At 37.0% G+C, this 24,122-nt stretch overlaps 2 protein-coding genes across 2 annotated transcripts; both read left to right on the top strand.

Moving 5' to 3' along the window:
* The first annotated feature begins 6,676 nt into the window (after nucleotides 1-6,676).
* LOC106657212 (ankyrin-1) lies at nucleotides 6,677-7,273 on the top strand. The gene has a single exon (XM_014378594.1). The coding sequence runs from the start codon at nucleotides 6,677-6,679 to the stop codon at nucleotides 7,271-7,273; it is 597 nt and encodes a 198-aa protein (XP_014234080.1).
* Nucleotides 7,274-7,320: 47 nt separating this feature from the next.
* On the top strand, nucleotides 7,321-7,950 carry LOC106657213 (serine/threonine-protein phosphatase 6 regulatory ankyrin repeat subunit C-like). Its single transcript, XM_014378595.1, has one exon. The coding sequence runs from the start codon at nucleotides 7,321-7,323 to the stop codon at nucleotides 7,948-7,950; it is 630 nt and encodes a 209-aa protein (XP_014234081.1).
* The last annotated feature ends 16,172 nt before the right edge of the window (nucleotides 7,951-24,122 follow it).

Genomic DNA, 24,122 nt, shown 5'->3' with positions numbered 1-24,122 from the left:
GATTCAGCTAGGCCATTAGCCAAGTTTGATTATGTTTTATTTTCAAAAAATACGTGAGTAAGTATTTTTTATTTTTTTTTATTATTGAAAATCATTAAACAGATAATGCGTTGTACTCGAAGCAATAATGATATTTTCCATTATATACATCAGCCTTCCTAATTTCGCTCGTTCATCTAGTTAATCATATATTTATCTGTTATTTGCTTCCTTTTTTTTTCTACTAAATAAAGCGCAAAGTTTCAAAAACAACCTTAATATAATAACCGATCAAGCTCGACTCGTACATTATTTATACTTTTTTTTTGTCGTGCTCTTTGACAACAAAATAAAAACGAACGAACGCAAGCCATCGCAAGTGTTATATTGTCTTTTTAATGTTATCTTCGTTCTTGGGACGTATTTTCATGGTCGCGGCCGTGCAGTCGTATACACGAGAGAGAGAGAGAGAGAGAGAGAGAGAGAGAGATCGAGATATTTTCTGGCCGCGCGAAAATTATTCATCCCGTGCTCAATGATGATTACCTACAATGAAATTCGAAACACAGACCGTCATAATATGTTTAATCTTGGATTCAAGTCACACTCGAGATAGACGGGTAATGCCAGAAAACGACGCACACACGCGAGCGAAGAACATCTCTCGCGGTCGCGTATCAAATTCGTGTGTGTCTCGGGCGCAATATATTATATATACCCTACCGCGAGCACGTGGGAGACATTATAGACGAAAATTTTCAACGCGTAGAGAGAGACAGAGACACAATGATGTCGAAATCGCGTTTATTGACGTCGTCCCGCGTACAAAGTTGTTATATATAGCCGTAAATATATAGTCCGTATGAAGCAGCTCTATATTAGAGTATTTAATGCATCATGGAGCTTATGCATTATATACACATCGATGCGTACGTGCGCGCGATTCGCGACGCTTGCTCGTATTCCGCGAGTTTCGGCTTATTTTCGAATTTTGTCACATTGGCTAGGTGCCCAAAATTTATAATACACACACGCACGCACAAACGAATCGCGCGTATGCACGAACGTTGCACGCGTCAGTCTCATTCAAGATTATTAAACGCGCTGCAGCACGAATCGGCGTTACGTAAAAAAAAAAGAAACACGCGCGGCACATTCGCAGAATGGATTTTAGGCGCGGAAAAAGCCTTATACCCCTCAGAAGAGGCCTGCATCGCCGACGTAATGAGATTATCGTTGTTATGTATATAATATTTGATTGTTTCCCTTCCATGAAGCTGTAAAATGTTTCCGCACGCAACGACAACAATCGTTATACATTCACGAATAATTCTCGGTTTTGTGCATGTCGCAGTTTTATAACTTTGGGTTTTTTTTATTATTTTATTTCGTTTTTACTCGCTGCTCGCGCGAACGACAATAATAACGCGAGTCCGGGAGAAATTGAAATCTGTGTGTACACCGGCGCGCGGCCGTGATAAAAGACACACTGCGTGCAATAGGACAGTGCGTCGCCGATTTTATGAATATGATTCTTCCACTCGGTACGCGATTGCCGATTAGTTTCTCGGAAGAAAAAAACGCGAATTTATAAGAAGCTCTCGCGAGTATGCACAATGATTCGGAAAGCGACGACACGATGCGACCGGAATGATAAAGATCTCTTACGTAGGGGGCGAGGGCAATCGTTACGAAATGGACGCGATCGTAACTTTCGACGTACGTACGCCTTTGATAAGACTCTCTGAAACATAATGCGTTAGAAGCCGCTGCAGAGAAAGAATGATGGTCCCAACTAGTTGGCATATTTTGCATAAGGTATATGCTACAACATTATTGAGCGTGTAGAACTTGAATGTGTATAGCAATCTATCAGTCAAGTGCCGCCCGCATATTGCACGGAACAACGGTCCTCCTGGGCGATCTATCGGAACTCGATCTCCGCGTGCAGGATGACGAGAGTGCCGAACGCGCGCGCAATGCGTCGTAATTACCGATCGCGTATACACGAGCACGAACATATATATGTAGTGCCCGCGTCTTTAATAGTCGCTCGCGAGCTTTTTTTCCACGATAAGATTACGCGATTGATTTATTTTTACGGAACTGCGGCGCTTTTTTCACTTTACGAGTTGCGCGCGCGGCGGCCATTTAGAGAGCCGATCGCGGCTCGCGTTGAAGCGCTCGGGGCGTCAGCTCGCGATCTACGTCGTCCTTGTCGCAGTCGACGTCGTCGTTGCCGTGATCGTCGCTTACGAGAGACGCCGGAAATTAGCAAAAGCAACGTTATGTATTAAGCGCCAGCAGCGGTGACGAAAATCCATAAGAATCGAGCAAACGTAGAAACTTGCTAATAGTTAGACTGATTCTTCGACTTCGTCGTTTTGGTTTTTCTTATTGGTTTTTCTTATTCTTATTAAAAATTACGAAAGCAGCCAAGACATTCCCGGAAGATCGAAACCCAATGGTTTTCGAGATAAAAAAGTTGAGTTTCGTGTTTTATAAACATTTTATTTTCTGGGCGGCTTTTTGTTGAAAAAGTGGCTGAAAAGATCTGTAAAAATTTCTCGAGACTTTTCTACTCCCATTATCACCTTTGGTCATATTTTATTATCGAGTTTCTAGCTGTATTACTTCGAAAAAAGTATATTTTTACTCAATTCACAGACTTAATACGAAATTAAAGTAACTAAAGTAACAAGGCCTCAAAGGTGTTTTTTAGTTGCTCAATATTTACTTTAAATACACAAAAAATTTGAATACAACTTTGTTGGGGATTGTGGCAATAATCACTTCCTCGAGACCTGTAAATTGAATTTTTTCGACGTCATTGTAACATTTTTAAACTTGCGCCCCCAATTGGCAATTTCGACCCTGTAACCGAAAACTCGCCACTCCAGACTTTATTGAAATGATAGCTTGCACTTGATACTGCGTATCAACGCAGTGCTTTATACAATTATTTCAATTTTACCACTTGCAGATTTACTGATAAAGGTACTCCGCCATCTAGCGGTAGAGTCTGAATTTAATTACGATTGAATTTTCATACAGTTTATGCACTCAAAAAACCAATCAGTAATTATCCATTAATTTTCAACGGAGATTTATTTTAACAGTTGTTAAACTTTAATGTATGATTTTTCATTAAATCTGCATTATGCTCGATAATTTCTCACTCAATTTATAATGTTCTCTCCTCGGCAACTTATACTTGAAATCATGCCGTTTTCGATAATATTCTTAACGAAGTGCATTTACGAGAAAAGTTTGGGTAAAAAGTGCCCCCATTAAGGGAATGAAAAGAAAGCTCGCAATTCACTGCGCGAGTATAGGACATGTATAGACTACTTGGATGTGGGTACCTGCACACTCGGACGCTGCTACTTTATGAATGTACTCGAGTGCGTGTATGTGTGCGCTCGATCGTAGCAGCTCTCTATGATAATCTTCGCATATAGGTACACATTCAATATATATCATTTAAAATATCTCCTCGATGAGTTTATAAAGTCCGGCGATATGTTGCATCGACGATTCCCGCGCGCGCGTGGCATGTCATATATGAAAAAGATAAATCCATAGCCATTTGTTGATTTTTCCGCTCGATAATGTACCCCGCGCGTATATACGTATATACGTGTACACGCGTACTTGTGCATAATACTGTTGCTCGAGCAAAAATTTGCAAGCGAACCTACAAGCGCGCCGAGAGTACCGATTTTTTGCGACCTCGCGGAAATTAAATTTCACGTTATATCGTACACTGAGAGAAGAATTTCTTAACAGTTAAGATATATCTTTATAGTTAGAATATACAAGGTTCGGCACTTCTATAAAGGTTACATTCTAACTATTAATAAACCAAGAAATTAACTATAAACATACATCATGTTACGAGATATTTCTATGGTAATGAATACAATTAAATTGTAAATCGATTTTTTTTATATATTTAAATAAAAATTCAATTCCGGCCCCCACGTAGACAAAAAAAATGAAGGAAAAGTGTATGAAAAAAAGGGTAGGAAAAGTGTGTCTATAGATTCGGAGATGCACTTTTGCTACACTTTTTTCTCGCATTGATAATCGAAAAATTCTACGATTACTTCGAGGATGTCGACTCGTTCATGCTCGATTGGTGCACCTCGCCATGGTAGTCGAGGGCCAGGACGGAATATTGCCCTAGAGGACGATTTCCTCGAGGAAGTCGACCAGGTTTTACCCGTTCAGAGCACCACGTCACGCTAGTCACTAACCAGGTGGAAGAGGTGTACAAGTTGGAAATTTTGTATTTTTGGACGATTTTCTCGAGGAAGTCGACCGAATTTTACCCGGTCAGAGCACCACGTCACGCTAGTCACGAACCAGGTGGAAATTTTGTACTTTTGGACGACTTCCTTGGGGAAGTTGACCGGGTTTACCCGTTCAGAGCACCACGTCACGCTAGACGTGTACCAGGGGGAAATTTGGTACTCTTGGTCGACTTTCTCGAGGAAATCATCCGAAAGTACAAGATTTCCACTTGGTTTGTGACTAGCGTGACGTAGGGCTCTGACCTGGTAAAATTCGGTCGACTTCCTCGAGAAAATCGTCCAAAAGTACAAAATTTCCACCTAGTACACGGCTAGCGTGACGTGGTGCTCTGAACGGTAAAACCCGGTCGACTTCCCCGAGGAAGTCGTCTAATAGTACAATATTTCTACTTGGTTCATGACTAGCGTGACGTGGTGCTCTGACCGGGTAAAATCCCGTCGACTTCCTCGAGGAAATCGTCCTCTAGGGCAATATTCCTGGCTCTCGACTACCATGGCGTGGTGCACCAATCGTGAGTGTGGAAGAATATGTCCATTCGCACATATCTCATTGTCAAACTCGTAAGGTAACTATTAATATATAAATCTTAAATGTAAAAATATCGCGGACCTAAAATTCAACTATGCGCTGCTTATTAACTGTTAAGAAATTCTTCTCTCAGTGTACAGCAGCAGCCAACGAGAGAGGCCGACAAGTTTCTCGTAATGTTGGGTGCACTCGGATAAATTTCAAGAACAATACCGACTCTTTGCAGGTCCAATGAGTAGAAATGATAGTTGGATGTGCGAGTAACCCTTAAAAAATTGATTCGATCTAGTTAAATTTTTGAGAGTATAGGGGAGAATCACCTATTGCGGCGCGTGTGCTATTATGGCGCACGTCTACTTAGCATACTTAGAAATATTTGTTTGAACTGAAATTCAACAACAATATTCTATGCAGAACACTTATCTAATTTATGCAAAAAAATTTTTAAAAAATACAATTAACAATGAACTACAACTAATGTAATTAATGATGTTGTCAAATTGTAATACTGTGAATCTCAAAACTTAATGATACAAAGAGATTACTGCTCGGAAGTGGCTAATACTATGATGGAAAAGAAGTATTTGTGCTCTACTTTAACATGATGCTTTATTTTTAACGATTTATCAATTATTAATTGAGTCATTTACAAATTAAGAAGTTATTGTTTTTTTCCTAATGTGGTGCATTCTCGCGGCCTATTATGGCGCACGAATATTACATGTATTGAGGTCTACATTACCTTAAGCTTGTGTATTCAAATAATTTGAGTAAAATATGATACGCTACAATTGCGAAGCACAGTGTTTTTGCGTTTCATACTAACATTATTGCTAAGCACATGTGTTTTTGCATTTCACACTAAAATCATACTGCGCCATAATCGGACGAGATATGCGTCACAAAAGATAAAGGTTATAAAATTGCAGCGCAACGTGACTAATTGTTTCAGTTCAATTTGGATGAAAATAATTAATTATTTACATGTGATATTGACAAGGTGATAATTAATTTATTTTGAAAATGGCTTAAGTGCGCCGCAATCACCCATTCTCCCCTACACGACTATTTTTGAGTTTTGAAATTTTGTTTCACGAGGTCAACATAATCGAGGATTTGATAAAAGAAAAAAACCAATTGAGTACAATATTTGCTGGGTATCATTAGCCCTTAGAGGACCGGGGCGCATACTTAATATACGGCGCAAGGTCAAATCGGTCTCCAGATATTCGAAAATAGTTTGGTCTATTACGTAAAAAGTCCCACTTGACTTTCTACGGAGAAAAGTCTTTTTTGGAATTTCTCAAGTGCCGCTGCTTCATATGTCTCGCTGCGCACCGAAGTCTCGTCGGTCGCACAGTCGCACTCGATCCTAATTTTGGTGTAAGCAGCCTAACTGCAACGTCACTGTAGCGCCAGACGCCGATCTACACTTATCTCTTGTAGTTACATGTGCAGCAAGTTCGTGTGTAGCTTTCTCCATCGAACGACACGTCGTTTAATTCGGTAACAATTAAAAAGCATAAATACAGCGAAATAGGGGCAACGCCTGGACTTCGTTGTGGATTATTGTTATTATTGCTGCGTACGTCACATACACGAGCGACCCTTACTACGCTGGATTTAAGATTTTCTCTCGTAGCTGTACACATTTCGAGTTACTTGTGTCTTCAATAGATTCGACCATGTGTTTTTTACTTTCTAAATGAAGCTCGTAGTGAATGTGTATTCAGTACAGGTTAAGACGCGGCAGCGTGGACATCAAGAATAAATTTCAGCTATTGCAGCAAGTGATTAATAGTGAAAAATATTTCATATTACAAGTGACAGTGCATTATTAGTGTGTAAAATGATGGCCCAAAACGGAGAGCATCAGCTGGTCCAAGTTGAAGAACGTGACAATTTGGGTAATACACCATTGCATTATGCCGTCGAACGCGGGGACAAAGACTCAATGAAATTTTTGTTAAGCAATGGCGCCAATGCAAATGTGGCAAACAAATATGGATTCACACCTCTGCATTATATTTGCAAGCAAGAACGCGACGATGGCTTGGCGGAAATCTTCTTCAAGTGCAGCGACAAAATCAATCATTCGGTTCCAATCGACACCCAGAACAAGTGGGGTAAAACACCATTGCACATGGCTTTGTACGCACGCAACACGAGTGTGGCCGAATTACTGCTGAGAAGAGGCGCCAATCCGAATCTGGTCGACTGGCTTGGATTCACTCCTCTGCACGTCATAAGCAAGCACCGTTACAATGACGACTTTATCGAATCATTCTTCAACATCAGCGAGGAAAAACATCGGCTGCTGCATGTCAATGTTCGAGACTATGAGGGTAACATACCATTGCACTTGGCCTTGCGTCACGGCCAAATAAAGTTGGTCGAATTGCTGCTGAGACGAGGCACGATCCAAATATACCCGATGCAGGGGGATTGACACCTCTGCACATTATGTGCCACAGTGACCGCCTCATTTATGACTCAATGAAGATATTATTCGATATCTGTGAAGAAAGAAATCAGCAGGTGCAGGTCAATGCCGTGGACAAATGGGGTCGGACACCGCTACGCTTGTGTCTTCTTCGTGGCGACAAAATAGAGATGATCGAATTGCTACTGAGAAATGGGGCCAATTCGAATCTGGTCGACGCGAGAGGATTAACACCGCTTCAAATTATTTGCCAGACACACGAATGGGTTACTCAAAGAGGACACAATCTTGAGATGACAATCGATAGCGTAAGGCATCTTATGGAATTGTTGCTGAGAAATAACGCCAATCCAAATCTGGCTAACGAGGAAGGATTCACTATTCTGCACATGATTTGCGAAAATGACCGTGGTCATTACTTTGTAGAGATATTCTTCAAGGTCTGCGAAGAATTAAATCAGCTGGTGCAAGTCAACGCCCAGGACAAGTCCGGTAACACACCCCTGCATGTGGCCGTGAAATATGACCACATGAAGACGCCCAGATTGCTGTTAAAAAAGAGTGGACGTGAATATAGCCGATGCAAATGGGTCGACTCCTCTGCACGTTTTCTGCCAGAGATGCAGAGTCACAGATGGCCAAATGATAGAGCTATTTTTCGAGGTAAACGAGGTACAGGTTGACGCTCGGAACAATAAGAGTCGAACACCTTTAACTACGCCATTGTAAATTTCTTGCCACATTCGGTCGATGTACTTCTGAATCACGGGGCTAACATGTCTAGCTTCGTTTTTCCCACCGTGAGTCAGTTCACCGAGAAATATAGCAGGTGGTCGACCTTTAATATTGATAATATTAAATTGGATTTAAGGTCTGGCGTTCTGGCCGTCACTGAACGTCTCGAGGACAAAGGATATGAATTGGACCGAGACGCTACCTTGACGATCATGAAATTGTTCGCTTCGAAGGATCTTTGCAATTATCCTTCTGATATGGATGATATTGACGAATTCAATGATAGACATGATGATGAATATAAAGATGATGACGAATATGATGTCGAATATGATGACGAATATGATGACGAATATGATGGAAATCATGGCAACGAATATCAGTCAAATGACAACAACTTCCAGCAGATAGCAAAAAGGGCGATGATAATTCCCGACCTGTCGCTCTACGACCTGATCCAGTTACGACCCGAAGAGGCTGAAAAACGACTCACGTATACGGACTATTTGGAATTGGCGCGCTCGCCTAAATTGCGGAAACTCTCCGAAAAACGTCGCGATGCTTGTATTGAACATCTTTGCGAGACATTGTCGAGAGGAGTTTTCCAGCGATGGGCACTGGATTCTTTTTTGAAACTCATTCACGACCGACTGCCGATTCTCTGCTGTGACATGATCATGGATCATTTTGAAAACAAAGATTTTTGGAGTATTTACTTGGCGAACTGCGATCTAAGCGAAGCGGACAGAAATGACCCGCTCATGCAAGTTTTCTTTTCATCGTTCCATGCACAGTATAGTATTCCAAGCCTTTCTGAAGATCTGCCAATTGATCTTTCACTGTGATATAATCAACGTCACTTGGAATTTCTGGTGTTAAGTGTTAATTTTGAATATTTCCCATATGATTCAAATAAATATATTTAAAAATCACTCCTTATACCCAAAGAAGTTTCCTTCAAAATGACTTCTAACTTTTCAATAGATCAGCTCACGATCATCCGATGTAAAATATCTCAAATCTCAAAGAATATTATAATACCTACATAATTGCTAGTGTATTTTTTTTCTATAGTTTTATTCTAGTCTTATATTTTTATTCTAGTGTTTTTGAATTGTCTGGTTTTATTTAATGTTAAATATTTTCCATACCATTCAAATAAATAAATAGAAATAAATCGTTGCCAAGACATTGGCACAGGACTTTCTCAAAAAATGGCTCTCATTTATTATTATTTTTTTAATACTGATAAGTAGTGAAAATAAAATATAAATTATTAAAAATCGACAATTCCTTGTTCGACGAAAATTCAACATACTTATTTTACAAACAACAATGACATGCGTTGGATATTAAATCTAGTTTATAAATATTTAAATCAAATTGTTCTTTTGAAGCCTGGCTTACAAACTCGTGATGATAAGCACTCGATCATTTGAAGAAAAAAAATTCAAATATTTTTGAAAAATGGGTTACTCGCTCCCCCCTAATAAACCACTTGTAAGTCTGCATTGGTTTCTCTAACACACGCGTTAGATTATCGGATCATATCTTCTTGTTTTTGCTCCTTATCTCCATATGTTATTCGCAGATTCGGGCAACAAATTATTTGCAAAAAAAGTGATGCGTTTTCGAGTCTCGGGTCACAAAAAGCTCTAGATAGTATTAAAAATAAGAAAGAAAAAACGAGTTAAAAAAAAGTAGCAAAGTCACGATTTGGCGAGTGTGCACATACGTGCAGACACAGATGTATATAATGCATGCGGCGTCGTATCACAACAATCGTGACTCATTAGGCACTAGTAAAGGCGGCACGTGGAATCGTGCCCAGTCTCTTTCTCTCTCTACTCGTCGTCGTCGTCGTCGTCGAGCGAGAAAGCTGCAGCAGGTCCAGCTGTACTGTAGCTCATAGATCGTATGTGTCAACAGAAAATCAATGCGAATCGCGCGAAAAATATCGTCGAATCATACATGCACATTGGCCGAGAAAATTCAATTCGCATTACTGTACGACTCGCTCTGCCGCAGGTATATAGTTGTGCTTGCCGCGAACTAAATGTATCTCGTACAAGCGGCTCTCGAAGCGCAGTTATGTGTATTACGAGCGCGCAGTTGCGTGATTTGCGCAATTGTACCGCAATGTGCAACAACATCAGCGCAAGTGCCAATAACGCGATGTAATATTGCGAGACGTCCTTTTCGATGCATATAATAATAGTCAATGGTCAGAGTAAACATTTTCGGAGCCGTGTGTTCGGTTGACAAGTGTGCCGGTTCGCGATTTTGCGCTATCGCGGGAGAAATCTGCCCAGAGCCTTGTGTTATACATAACTCGGGTAATTATAATAGCGGCTGTCGCACGAGATTTTACCGCCAACCGATTTCTATAAGTTATTATGTATCGCATATACAGTATAACCTAGCCACAGCGAAGAGAAAAAAAATAATCGATCGCCGAGGCAATATGATTATTCAATCGACCGCGAGCAAGATCGCGCGATCGAACCTGCGCAAAAAAGAGTTTTAATAATATAATGAACAAAGCGAGCACCAAAGAGAGCAGCTATGCGCACGTATACGTATACCATATTAGCTGTATATAGAGCCGCGACGTATTATTCGCTAACCGCTGACTGCCTGCCTGGCTTGGAGCCTATGTATAGATACTGTAAGCTAGAACAATCGGAGATATGCTGCAGGTGTGCGCGCGCCTGCGTTACTCCGCAACATTATGTACATGTGTACCACTACTAATTACGAGAAACGCTATTCACTCTCTAGCAACGACGTATAATATGTAGGGTATATACGTGGTAGATATCTTTTTTTTGAGCGAGTCTTTCTTTTTCCTCTGTGTGTCATTTTTTTCTCTTTACTCGTGATAATAGGTGTATACGCGGAGCTGTTGGAGGGCCTTAAAGCACGGTGAGCGGCCGAGCAACGCCGACGAAAGGATTGCCGTTACTCGTGGGCAGCGATCGAAACTATATGCCAATTATCATAAACTCGACTGCGGCTACCGCTGCTGCTGCTGAGCAATGATTCGACATTTACGTGCGACGCTATTTTTCTCTATTCTTAAGAGTGTACCTTGCCTAATAATTTTCTTTTTATTGTCGTTGAACTAAATAATTTTCGGTGAAATTTTCCTTGATTATTGATGCATCGCGTACTGATTAATTTTTTTATGAAAACTATATGAAATTGTACGAAAGAAGATTCAATCAATCGATTATCAACTGAAAGATAAATGTATTTTAATGATAACTATGCAAAAGTTTTATGAAAACTCCATTGTGAGTAAATACAGTCCCCACCGCTAGCTGGCGAACACATTTTTTTGTGAACCCACAAGTGGCTAAGCAAAATAATTACATATAACTCAAAGCATGGTTTTGGAACATTAAGGTACTCCATTCGCTTGTCCTGGATGGTGAATACAAATGGCAAAGTCAAAATAATTGTATGATGTATACAGCACGGTGTCTGAAACTTAGGACAATTTTCGTGCAATAAACTCGCTTACTAAAAGAAACCAAGAATGTTTTGCACCTCGACGCGGGTTTTTTTTGAAGGTCAATACCATTGCAGGCAACAAATGCGTCGTAATAAAATTCATTTCGTTGCTCAAGTATCAATAAACGTGTTATTAAATTCCAATTTATTAATTAAATGTACTTGACGTTCTACATTAGAAATGTAAAAAAAATTAAAATAACAACTCAAAAATCAATGTGATCTGAATCAATTTTGTAGAATTTTGCTTCAAATTTTTATTTTAGGTTAAATAAATAATGCATGCAAAAAAATTTAATTTGAGAATTAAATATCGTTAATTTTTATAATTAAAATTAAATAGAATTTATCTTCATGGAGAAAAAAAAAACTCCATCGTGTAACAACTGTTGTCAACCTTCTGCTGGGGGTAGATGAGATAAGCAACTGGTTATGCTTGTATCTTAGACGAAATAACGTCGTCTGTAAGAGATAATTCTTCGGGCGTAGTCAAGAGCAACAAATGCGCTTGAGAATATTTCATCTCTCCGACGCTCTATAAATTCGCTGATACTCTATGCGATATAATTTTTGTAATCTTTATTAAAAAAATCCGCAAAACTAAGTCAACTTGCGCCTCTCGTCTGCACCAGAGTTTAATTAGAAAAAAGCCTAGTTGCCCATTATTGTTCTCGATTAGGAAAAAAAACACGATGCCCGCTGTTTAACTCAATTTAACGGCTGAGGACCTTTTTTCGCCGTACATGATGCGCTCGAGGCGCATTGCCGATGATAAAAACTCGTTGCGTGCGCGGAGCCGCGCAGTAGCGCAGCGACTCGGCAATTAGATTTATTTACTTTTTAATTTATTTCTGCTCCAAATGTTTTGAGAATAACAGCTCTTCGAGAGAATAACAGAAGCAGCTCAGCAGCAGCCACACTAGCGCTACTTTTGATCCGCGAAAGAATCGCGCTCTTTGCTATGCTCGCAGCATATTATTATTGCAGCTTTAACACAGACTAATTCGCCCAACGAATTCGTGTCAGAGTATGTAGTATAGGAAGTCTGCTGGCCACGTTGGTTCGAGCTTATGATTTTCATAATGCGACGCTCACCTCGACAAGCGCAATATTGATGCCAAGTTCATAGCGAGCGTGCGAAATTCATCTAATATAACGCCTACGTACACGAGAGAGCTAGAGAGAGCTTGGCAGCTTATAATAATAATAATCATAATCATCATAATAATCATAATAATCATAATGGTAATGTAGATCGTAGCTGTGCAATATCGTCGTCGTCGTGCGTCTGTCTGTCCGTCGAGCTCAACACGTGTGCGAGCAAAAAGTAAAGAAATGAAAAAGAAAAAAAACTAATGCTGGCTATTGATTAAAGCCATGCGACCCGCAGCCCATGCACAATCGTAGTCGCATAGGCTTTTATCGGTCTCTGATAACCAGTTAATATAGACAGAGAGTGCTGTATACTACAATATTTTTAGTAAATTATCCGAGCACGTATGTATACTTTTTTTCGTAGCAACGTCCGATTTACCTTTGTCAAACATCCAATTACGCGAAAATGCACACATAATGCCGCGCGGTCAATTTTAACCGGCGCTGCAGTGCAGTGCACGTCGCTTTTTGTTGCAATGTTGGATCTGTAGATGAAAATCGAAAAAGGACACCCTCGAGTGCGTATTTATATTATTTCTTACGTCGATATGCTGATCGTATTTATAGAATATTTAAAAAGTGTGCGAATGTAAAGACTCGATGCGCCTATTTTTATGCAACCGTGACGTACCTTTCGCACCTGTTACAGCATAACTCAATTGCAACCGATGTGCACTGACGCACACAAGCACGCACGCGATAATCGCGAGCTATACTTACATGCGAATGAAAGTTTATGACGATATGTGTAGTAATAGTAGGAGACATTTATCAGAAATAAAAGATCTGTTGCACGTGATTGAAAACATTCAAACAAGCGTCGTATCGATAATACAAACGCGTATATATATGGGTCATATCAGAAATGAGCTGATAGGTCCAAAAATGACCTATCAACTAAATGCATTTCTTAAAAGTACATGAAAAAACAAAACTTTTCATGTGTTTAAAAAGTGCCGTGGTTCCTTCCTTCAAAATCTACAGCTGCTCAAAGTTAGAATCTGAAAATTTACTTTTTTCTCCATAGGCCCAATGTAGCTCTGAAAAATAAATCAAACATAGTATTTTTATGTATTTTTTGATAAGGAATTCATTGGTGATATGTAAAAAGTGATTCAGATACTCTTACAACATTAAAAATCAAAGAAATGCATTTTAGGCCCAAAATAGATGTGTTCGTCCTCTTGGATTTGCCTGAAATTAATAGAGTATCATTACAACATCAAAATAAAGTCCTTTACCAAGTGGCATTATCGGTTGGCCAATATCGAGGAAGATATACTATGAAATGTGGTTATCTTTCACTTTTACATCATGATAGTCTGAATGTCGACTATCAATACTGCCTAGAGCAATGAACTGCATTAAAAGCAAGCTAGAAACACTAATTTATCTTTTTAAAGTTCAATCACAAGTACTTTCTGCACAGAGTTCATATTTAATACCACTGTGAATGAAACAAACGCCAAACTAATATTCAATCCAAACAGTGCATACTAGTATTACTTATCTAGCATAAATGAAGTTATTAATTGATTACATACGAATAACGACTGGGAAATCGGGTGATAAGTCGTATTTGCGTGAAAAGATGACTTTTCGGCGTCTAAAACACAAAAGTGCCCCAAAAAAATTAACTATTTTCAAATTTCATGTTCACCCGTTTTTTTTTCACTCCTAGAGGTCCTAGGAACAATTTGCGGGGTCCGGGCCGCTGGGCACCCAAAAACAAATTTCACCTTTTTTTGTTAACGAAACTGAATTTTATTTTGAGATTTGACCATATGGTGCATTATTTCGAAAGTGTGATATTTGGAGTGGGTAAAATGGTCAATATTGGAAAAATTGAAAAACTTATTTTCTTCTATTTTGAGTTTAATTTTTCCGGACCCCCATAGATTCTGACACTTGATTCTTGGTTTTTTCATGGAATATTTACTTTTTACCGGCCATCATCTAATCAGTTTATTTTCTTATTGCAAACATGAAAATTTGTCACAGAGGGGACACTCACGGAGACACTCACGGAGGGGACAAATCGCACTTTTATCAAATTTCACGACGACAACAAAGTTGAAAACTTTTTTTCCGATCACGCACAAAAATTGTTTGTAAAAACGAACGTTTTTACGCCACCAGATTCAAAAATAAAAAGTGCTTGCTCAAAAACTCGTCGATCACGGAGGGGACACTTTATTTTACTAGTACGATTTTCGTGTGCAAGTATTGTTATAGCGAAGCTGCAACTAAGATTTGAATATTCTACGGGTAAAAATCGAGTACCTTAGTTCTGAAAGATGACCCTCGTATATTTAGAGAGGTCAAAATTATTGTCTAGCACGTTTACTGGCACTATATTTGTAATGATGTAAAATTTCACATAATTTAAGGACACATTTGTTACTTATGTACAATTGTTTTGAGACTATTTAAGATGACGAGTGATACAAAAAAACTTTCTTTAGGATATAAGGCCCATGTATCACAATATTGCTGGATATTTGTAAAAATATTTGTAATGAGTGAAAACAATCGATTCTGAGTTCAAGACAGGTCACGGAGGGGACATTTTGTGTGTTTATCTGGCTGGAAAATCAATGAGGTCTTTTTTTATAGAAATTTTATAGTTGCGGAAGGTAAAATTCGATAAAATGAAAGGTTCTACCGTCTTAGATTTCATTTTTTTAAAGTTTTCTAATAGCTACAATAACAAGGCATGTCATGTCACGCTTTTGAAATAATGCACCATACATGCAATACTACGAGAAAATAATCCGTAAAATCGTAAGCTAAATTCGTTATTTTAATTTTTGTCTTTTGATGCATACAAGGAAAAAAAAGCTCAGTAAACGGTACGAAACGTTAGTTATAATAACAATATTAGTTTTTGTTAAACTAACTAACGTTTTCGTACCGTTTACTAAGCTTTTTTCCGTGCATGAAAACAAGAATCTATAACTTTTCACGAAATTTTTTTAAGAGACTTCCAATAGGGGCCTAAAATAAGAGGGTTAGCGTAGAGGCGGTCTGATTCACATAAGAATGGCGTCACTTGGCCGATAGAAATATTTTTTATCCTGTAAATCGCATTTTGATGGGATATCTTTTTTAGTTGATATCGTAACACCGTGTAAATTAGGTCAATGACAAGTAATTTGACTGCGACTCGGCAATTTGTACTATGGAAACGAGAATCTATAGATTTTTACGAAATTCTTTCGAGAGACTTCGAATAGGGGCCTAAATTATGAGGTTCAGCGTAGAGACGGTCCGGTTCACATATAGTACAAGCAATGAAAATCTATCCCCATGTTAAAAAAAAAATTCGCAACCAGAATTTTACGACGGATTCTTATTCTAATTACCCTAAACAACTAATTTTCATAAAATGCCACTGTTTTTTTTCCTGTGTTATTGTTTATAAGCCTTTAAAAATGCAAAAAAGCATATTATAGTTTATAACTCGTAAAGAATAAGTTTTATGATGAAATGTTCCGCACAAAAGTTGTAGGCATTTTCAAGACCTTTAATCTGGTATTTTTTTCATATTTTTTCGTCTATTTGTTTATTCTCTAGGTCGAAAAAACCTCTAAAAGTGGCCGTTTTTACAATTGTTTATAACGGCAATGAAATCTTGAGAAAATGTAGCCCTCGTTACGCAGAATCCAATGGATTTTTCAAAATCTCGCTAAGCGCATTATTTATCGAGATATTGCATTTGTTTATTAAAAAACACTCCCCTAGTAATTGTTAATTAACTTTGGGTTGGCTCAACGTACGAAAACCAGACAGGGCGCAAATGAGAGGTAGAGACCTCCCAGTCAATTTGCAACAATAAAAACAATAGTTTTTTCATAAAAACATGCAAAATGAACACCAGATATAAACGGGTACGAAAATTCTTATAAACAAACTGATCTATCTGCCGAACCAGAAGTCGTAAGTCAAATTTAATTTCGGCATCTTGTTCCTGGCATTTTAAGGCAAATTTAAAAAAAAAATTAACCTCTCTAACTATAATAAAAGCGAAGTTCGGCTATTTTTTTTAAAGAATCACCACGGCTTTGTTTATTAACATTAAGAGCTAAAATTTGGTATACATTCGAACGAAATGTTGAACTTTAATGTGTAAACGAATGCAACTATCAATCACCTTGATATTTGCAACGATAATATTATAAACTAACAATACATTCTGACTCTATCATGCACTCGCACGGGTAGCGGAGTGGAGGAAGGCCGAGGCGAGCTGTTCTGGCCGCTCGAAAAACTTGAAATTGACTTTTCAAAATGAAGCACGCTGGCAAAAATAACATTATCTCGGCTTCTATTCTTTTCCAAATCTATCTAATGTAATGATTTATTATAAGGTGATATATTCTAGTCGGTTTCGGTCGATATAATAATTTGATTAAATGATATTTTTACTATGTATGATTTATATTAACAATTATTGATAATAGACTTATATTTAGAAGATATCTTACTTTCTCATAAAAATAATTTAACGCAATAATGTTCGTATGCTCTTACTCGACGTGTGTACCATGTTTACTCTTATATTTTATCACGCGTTGAAACTCGATCCCTTCACACAAAGAATTTTTTGAGTACGATCTTGGGAGATTTTATTAACGCCGTTATTATTGTGGCAGATAAGACGTCAGAGAATAAAGATAAAGATGAACCCGAAAGAATGAATGATAAAATTATTTTGTCTAAACCATTAATGAAAAAAGTTAAGTAAAATTAATTTGTTTATAATAAACAGTTGTCAATAAAAATCATACATTGGCATTTATCTTTTCGATTTCACATGAGATTTTCCAACTCAGAAGCCCACCAACTACTCAAACCTGATGAGAGATCGCATCAGCTTTACTAAATACCAATCTTTTGATACGCTAAGATAAAATTTCACAGGTCTCCTTCCCACTTACTTTTCAAAAAATACGCTGTTTTCTTGGCGAGCTTACTGAGAGAATCGATTATGTACTAGATTTTAATCGAGTAGATATTTGAATATTTTTTTTATACTGAACACAAGTATCTTAATGCCAGCTTCTAAGGCATGACTGAGCAACTTTTTCTTTCCGAATTCAGATGAGAGTTTCAAGCTCAGAAGCCTACCATATATTTCAATCTGTTGAAAGATCGCATAAGCTTTACTAATCCCTAATCTTTTGATACGCTGAGATAAAATTTGACGGGTCTCCTTCTCACTTACTTTTTGACAAATACGCGGTTTTGTTAGCGAGCTAACTGAGAGAATCGATTATGTACTAGTTTTTAATCGAGTAAGTTTAAATATTTTTTTATACTGATCACAAGTATCGAAATGCCAGCTGCTAAGGCATGACTAAACAACTTTCTCTTTTCGAATTCAGATGTGAGCTTCAAGCTCAGAAGCCAACCATATAATTCAATATGTTGAGAGATCGCATAAGCTTTACTAAACCCCAATCTTTTGATACGCTGAGATAAAACTCCTGATAAAAAATAGTATACGTCCCTCGTGCGCGCAGTCCTTCTCGCCCACTTAGCGCCCAGTCGCTGGACAGTAAGTAGCGGCGTGGCGGAATATTGATGTTTTGATCATCCTAGGGAGCATATAGACATGAATGAATACCCAGAATGGATAATTTATGTCTTAATCAATCATTAAAAACCACTTATATCAACTTTTTAGCAGTTTATGAGAAATTAGAATAAAAAGATAACCTCTTCGTGAGCCTATTTATAAGCCCAGTAGCTGGACAACATAATTTTTATTTGTTATTTTCCATTTTTATTAAATTTAGAATTGTTTATAGATTCTAAAAAACTTTACTTCGAATCAAACAAATGAATATCAAGTGAGTAATAGTCTAAAGACCGAAGTGCTAATTCCTTAAGGAATTCAGTAACTTGCAGGAATGATATTATTATCATAACACTTATAAGGTCCCCTTTTGAATAACGGAGCTCGTTTCATGTTAAAAGAAAACGTGAGTCCTCTTCAAAAGTAGGCGAAGCAGAACTATGAGTTCCTCTCACAGATTAAATGATCTTATGAATTAATCGATATCCTTGATTAGATAGCTGATATACCGCAAAATCTATAGGAATATAACACATAATGAGAAAAAAATAAAAATGTTCTAAACACTTATGCTAATTATGATGCACAAATGAATATCGTATTCAATGCTCTTCTTAAAAAATGGCAGTCGCTATCACGATATGTTACGATCATGGATGCATTGGATCAGTAAAACAAGTTTCATCAATAGAAGTATTTATGTGGGATTTATATATCAAAAATATGTACGTAGCCCCTATAATGTTCGTGATATATTTTTAGTAGAATTTATAAGAACTTTCAGAACAGAAAATGCAAATTCTCGGGGCTGGTTTTTCCCTGGAGGAGGAGAAGGAGGGTGTAGTTCTAAACGAACATTACAACAGAGAAAAAATCATAAATGATTCATTTTATGACGAGTTTTCTCTATTATTACACTGCTAACTCAAGTTGTCCTAATAACTACCAGAAAACTTTCAGTGTAATAAAAAAAAATTTAATTGACATTAGCAACCTGTAAACTGCATGTATAAGTTGGCAATATTAAATCAATGTATAGGTATATTATATATTTAAAAAAAATAACAGCGGAATATAGATAGACAATTTTTGTCTAATTTTATATTTTCTGCGCTTGTATATTACTATTCTCGTATATGTATATAATTGCCAGAGGGAGCGCGAATAGCGGCATTGTGGTATATAGTCGGCCAAATTTCAAATTTACGATATGCAGTTACCGATTTTGACATTCTGATGTTTATGGCCTGTTTATGTGAAGCGAGTTTCATTTGGTTTTTTTCTCACATGAAAAGTTTTCTAAAAGTTAACATAACTCACATTGTAATAATAATCAGAAACTAATAACAATAATTTTCTCCATTCAAGCCTCGTTAAAAGTAATCAAATGTTTTAATTTTTAATTTTTTTGGACTCTGGGTGCGGTAAAATAATTTGGATTTGTATGTAATATCGTACTTTTAATGTCAGCATTTTTTGGTTAATATAACTATTTTAAGCTCAAAGTTCTTTTTTTTCAGAAACGATTTTGTCTCAATGGCTAGATATAGGTAATTACGAAGAAAACAAATCATTGATGAACCAACCAATTCGGGCAAGTATTGGTATTGTTATGGTACGGATAACAATTACGAGAAAAGACTCGTTATGATAGTGATGTTTCGGTGTACTGCGTCGGTGCGATGACGTTGAATCGTGAATCCGACGTGCAGTGGAAGTTTCTGAGATGTGACTTGATGAAGTCGTGACTGGTGAAGGCGAACAAGAGTCAGCTGGGGTGATCTCGTTCGTGCCTTTGAAGGTCTGAGAGTTTAACCGACTGGTAGAAGTTGATTTCGATCGCTACCTTCTGTAGATCGTTCAAACTCTCAAGTAATTCTTCTCCTTAGCCGTCTGTTTGAAAAGTAAGCAATGAACTTACTTTTCAGGTAGAGTGGCTAACCCGTTTCTCAATCAATGAAAATCAGGATTTGTGTTCAACCCGGAACATGCCGGAGATTTATTTCGATTCGGATAATAAGCATTTTCGGCCACGGTTCATTTGTGGGTTACAAGCTTTTTGCGAGTCCGCCACCTATCGGTTTGTTTACATATTATATAAATAAACAAAAAGAGTGCGCTGCTGTTATAACAGCGCAGCATATAACATTATTTATGAACAGTTACATGGAGCAAATAAGTAAAAAAGAATTAATTATTTCTCATTTATATTAATTAATTATTTTTTGTTCGTACCAATCTGTTCTGTTTACTTGGTGCTTTATGGACACATATTTTATGTCTAGTTTGTTAAATTCTAAAAATAAATTTCCTGACACTATAGTTAGAAAATTCATAATTAATGCGGAATTGTTTTATATAACAATAAGATATTCAATTCTGTAATAATGACAAATTTCTTGAATATTAGCTCAGGTCTGTCTATATGTATACATTAGCATAGAATTTTCACTTTGTGTACTGTACCCAACAAATTAACTTTGTTTTTTTTTCTTTATCTCGATAACTTAGCGTAGTTGAAAGCTTATTTATATACTGTAATTTCCGAGCGCACTGCCCAAAACGCACAATCTAGGAAGCAGTTACAGTTACGCGGTCGGACACTATTAATTTCACTATATACACAGAAGGTTAACGGTCGTTCGACGATAATCATTCGATAATATTTCTCGTGTCTAATTGATCTAGTTATTGGCGGTACGATTGCTCAAAAAGTCATCGATACAGAAATGCAAAACAAGTAAAATCGTATACAGTGTTTGTAGTCCATGTAAAGCCCAGGTACACTCGCTCTACGTGCACTTCTAAAATAACCCATTAACGAGCAAAAGTGCAATTTTCTGCATGAATTTTCCGTTGTAAAAAAATTATAGATAAAGTTAAAATAATTTCTTGAAAATCTATACCCAGGGGTTTTTGGCTATGCTCTTTCAGAATTCCGTGTTATTTTTGCGACAAATAAACATTATAATCGATTATTTTCCAATGTTAAAAAAACGTGATTTTTTTTAATTAAATGTTTTTTCCAAAGTCGATTTTCTACCTTGCCCAACTTTTGGAGGATTCTCATAAAACCAGTAATCATGCATTTTTTCTCTGAACCTTCAAGAAACGCGTTGCTGCGATTTCTTTTTAGTCCCAATATATTTCTAAATAGTGGCTCGATACCGAGCAGAGATGCATAAATTCATTCATTTTTACTCGGCAATTATTGACTTTATTAAAAAAGTCATAGAATGAAAAGTGTTTACGTTGAGTCGTTTAAATCGTGTTACGAATACACAACCTAAAAGAGGTTTCATCGACACGTGTCATAAAATCATAAAATCGTATACTGGCCTATACCTCGGCTTCGCCTCGGTTGCTTATTTCACGTGCCCTGGGACTTTTCTATTTTTCCCGGCCTAGGGCAGTAATATACCGAAAATAGCAATATCCCGTTTTGCGCAGGGGCTAAGAAATGCTACTTTCGGGCCGCTGGTATATAATGTTGATTTAGCTTGAGCAATGCACTCGTATAAGAGTAGGGATCGGCGATACCAAAAAAAAAACAATCGATGTATTGAACTATCGAAGTATCGAGACTGCAAAAACTATTGGTATCGAAGTATCGAAAATTGATCAAAAGTATTGCAAGGTATCGAATAATCGAATACTTTTTCAATTATAAATTTTTTTATTTATAATTGAATGGTTAAATACATAATAAATGTACAATGAAAATACATAACTTGTAATTATATAGAATAAAGAACAATTACATTTTAATGTAATATGTAATATTTTTTAAAATTACACAGCTCTACAAAAAAAAAAAAATTTTCAAATCCACCGACCGGACCTAGTGGACTTTATGTTTTTGGGGTCGCTGAATCCGAATCCGGGGTCGGTTTTTCAAGGTTGGCTCATTTTAGAGGTCATTTGAAGGTCAAATAATTGGAAAAGGGTAAAAAATCTGAAAAAATTCATACATGGGTTTTTGAGGATGCTGAATCCAAATCCGAGGTCGGATGACCTTTAGGAGGTCACTTTCAAGGTCATTTGAAGGTCAAACTACAAGAATTCAATGAAAATATCCGAAAAAATCACCCTTATGTTTTGAGGGTCGCTCATTCTAAATCAGAGGTCATTTTGACTGTATCCGGCCTTGTAAAGGTCATTTGAAGGTCATTTTAGGGTCAGATCACGAAAAAAGCTTAAAAAAATCTGAAAATACTCATTCAGAGGTTTTTAAGGATGCTGAACTCAAATCTGAAGTCAGATGACCTCTATGAAGTCACCTTCAAGGTCATTTCAATGTTAAATTTATTTAATGCGATAAAATATTGGAAGAAGTTTGTGCTTAGTTTTTTAAAACTGAATTAATTTTTTAGTCTGAGACATTTAGCGAGCTCACATTCTGGGATAGAGCTGCTTTTTTCCCTACTCAATAAATATAATACATTTTTTCTAAGCTATTTCCCCGCAGTAAAGCAACCAAAAAAATCTCTTTATTTTTTAACAATCAATTTTTACTTCCGTTATTATAAAATTTACCTTAATTTTGTTGACATAGCTTCAGGTAAATTTTTTATAGGACTTCTTTATATGTGAATATAATATAGGCTATTTTATTTTTTACTATAGAATTGGGTCACAAAATTTGAAAAATTCTTCATCAATGGATTTTTCTTCGATTAAAACGAATGCATTTTAAAATTTTGTGAAACAATGTCTGAGAGTGTAAAAATAAATTCACTATAAGTATATCCTTATGACAAAGTAGAGATGAGCCAGGTGGATCGGCATGGGGAGTGAATTGACAAATCGGCATATTTTTTCATATTAATGCACCGTTTTCGTTCGTGATATTGATATGGAGAAATATGCGGTTCTGTTAACTTACTCTCATTCTGACACACTTTTTTCTCTTCTAGTCTTTACCTGCTACCTCGATAAGTTTGATGTCGGTGAAATGAAATGTAATATGTCTTATAAACTGCATTTCTTACATAACCATTCAGATGAGTTTCCGGATAACTGTGGTGATTTTAGTGACGAGCATGGAGAACGATTCTATCAAGACATGAAAAGTATGGAGCAGCGGTATCAATTAGGTAGATAGGATGTTTCGATGATGGCTGATTACTGCTGGATGTTGAAGAGAGAGAGTCAAAATGAGAAAGGCAAAAAACGCAAACGAAAACCATTACGCCGTTCGTTTGAAGAAAAAAAGATGCGTTGCGAAAAAAAAGTAAAAACGCATGCAAAATTAAAAATATTTTCTTAATTTTTTACTTCCTTGTATTAATTTAAAGTTTAAATGACCTTGAAGGTGACTTCATAGAGGTCATCTGACTTCAGATTTGAGTTCAGCATCCTTAAAAACCTGAGAATGAGTATTTTCAGATTTTTTAAAGCTTTTTTCGTGATCTGACCCTAAAATAACCTTCAAATGACCTTTGCAAGGCGAGATTCAGTCAAAATGACTTCTGATTTAGAATGAGCGACCCTCAAAACATGAGGGTGATTTTTTCGGATATTTTCATTGAATTCTTGTAGTTTGACCTTCAAATGACCTTGAAATTGACCTCTTAAAGGACATACGACCTCGGATTTAGATTCGGCATCCTCAAAAACCCATGTATGAATTTTTTCAGATTTTTTACCCTTTTCCAATTATTTGACCTTCAAATGACCTTTAAAATGAGCCAACCTTGAAAAACCGACCCCGGATTCGGATTCAGCGACCCCAAAAACATAAAGTCCACTAGGTCCGGTCGGTGGATTTGAAAATTTTTTTTTTTTTGTAGAGCTGTGTTATTTTTATATCTTGAAAAAACAATTTAATGCTAAGAATTAACGAAAATATTGAATTTATCTTTATTT

This window comes from Trichogramma pretiosum, unplaced genomic scaffold, assembly GCF_000599845.2.
Source record: "Trichogramma pretiosum strain Unisexual culture from Peru unplaced genomic scaffold, Tpre_2.0 scaffold66, whole genome shotgun sequence".
Classification (NCBI taxonomy): domain Eukaryota; kingdom Metazoa; phylum Arthropoda; class Insecta; order Hymenoptera; family Trichogrammatidae; genus Trichogramma; species Trichogramma pretiosum.
The sequence above is the reverse complement of the archived record's forward strand: the minus strand, read 5'-3'. Positions and strand labels throughout refer to the sequence as shown.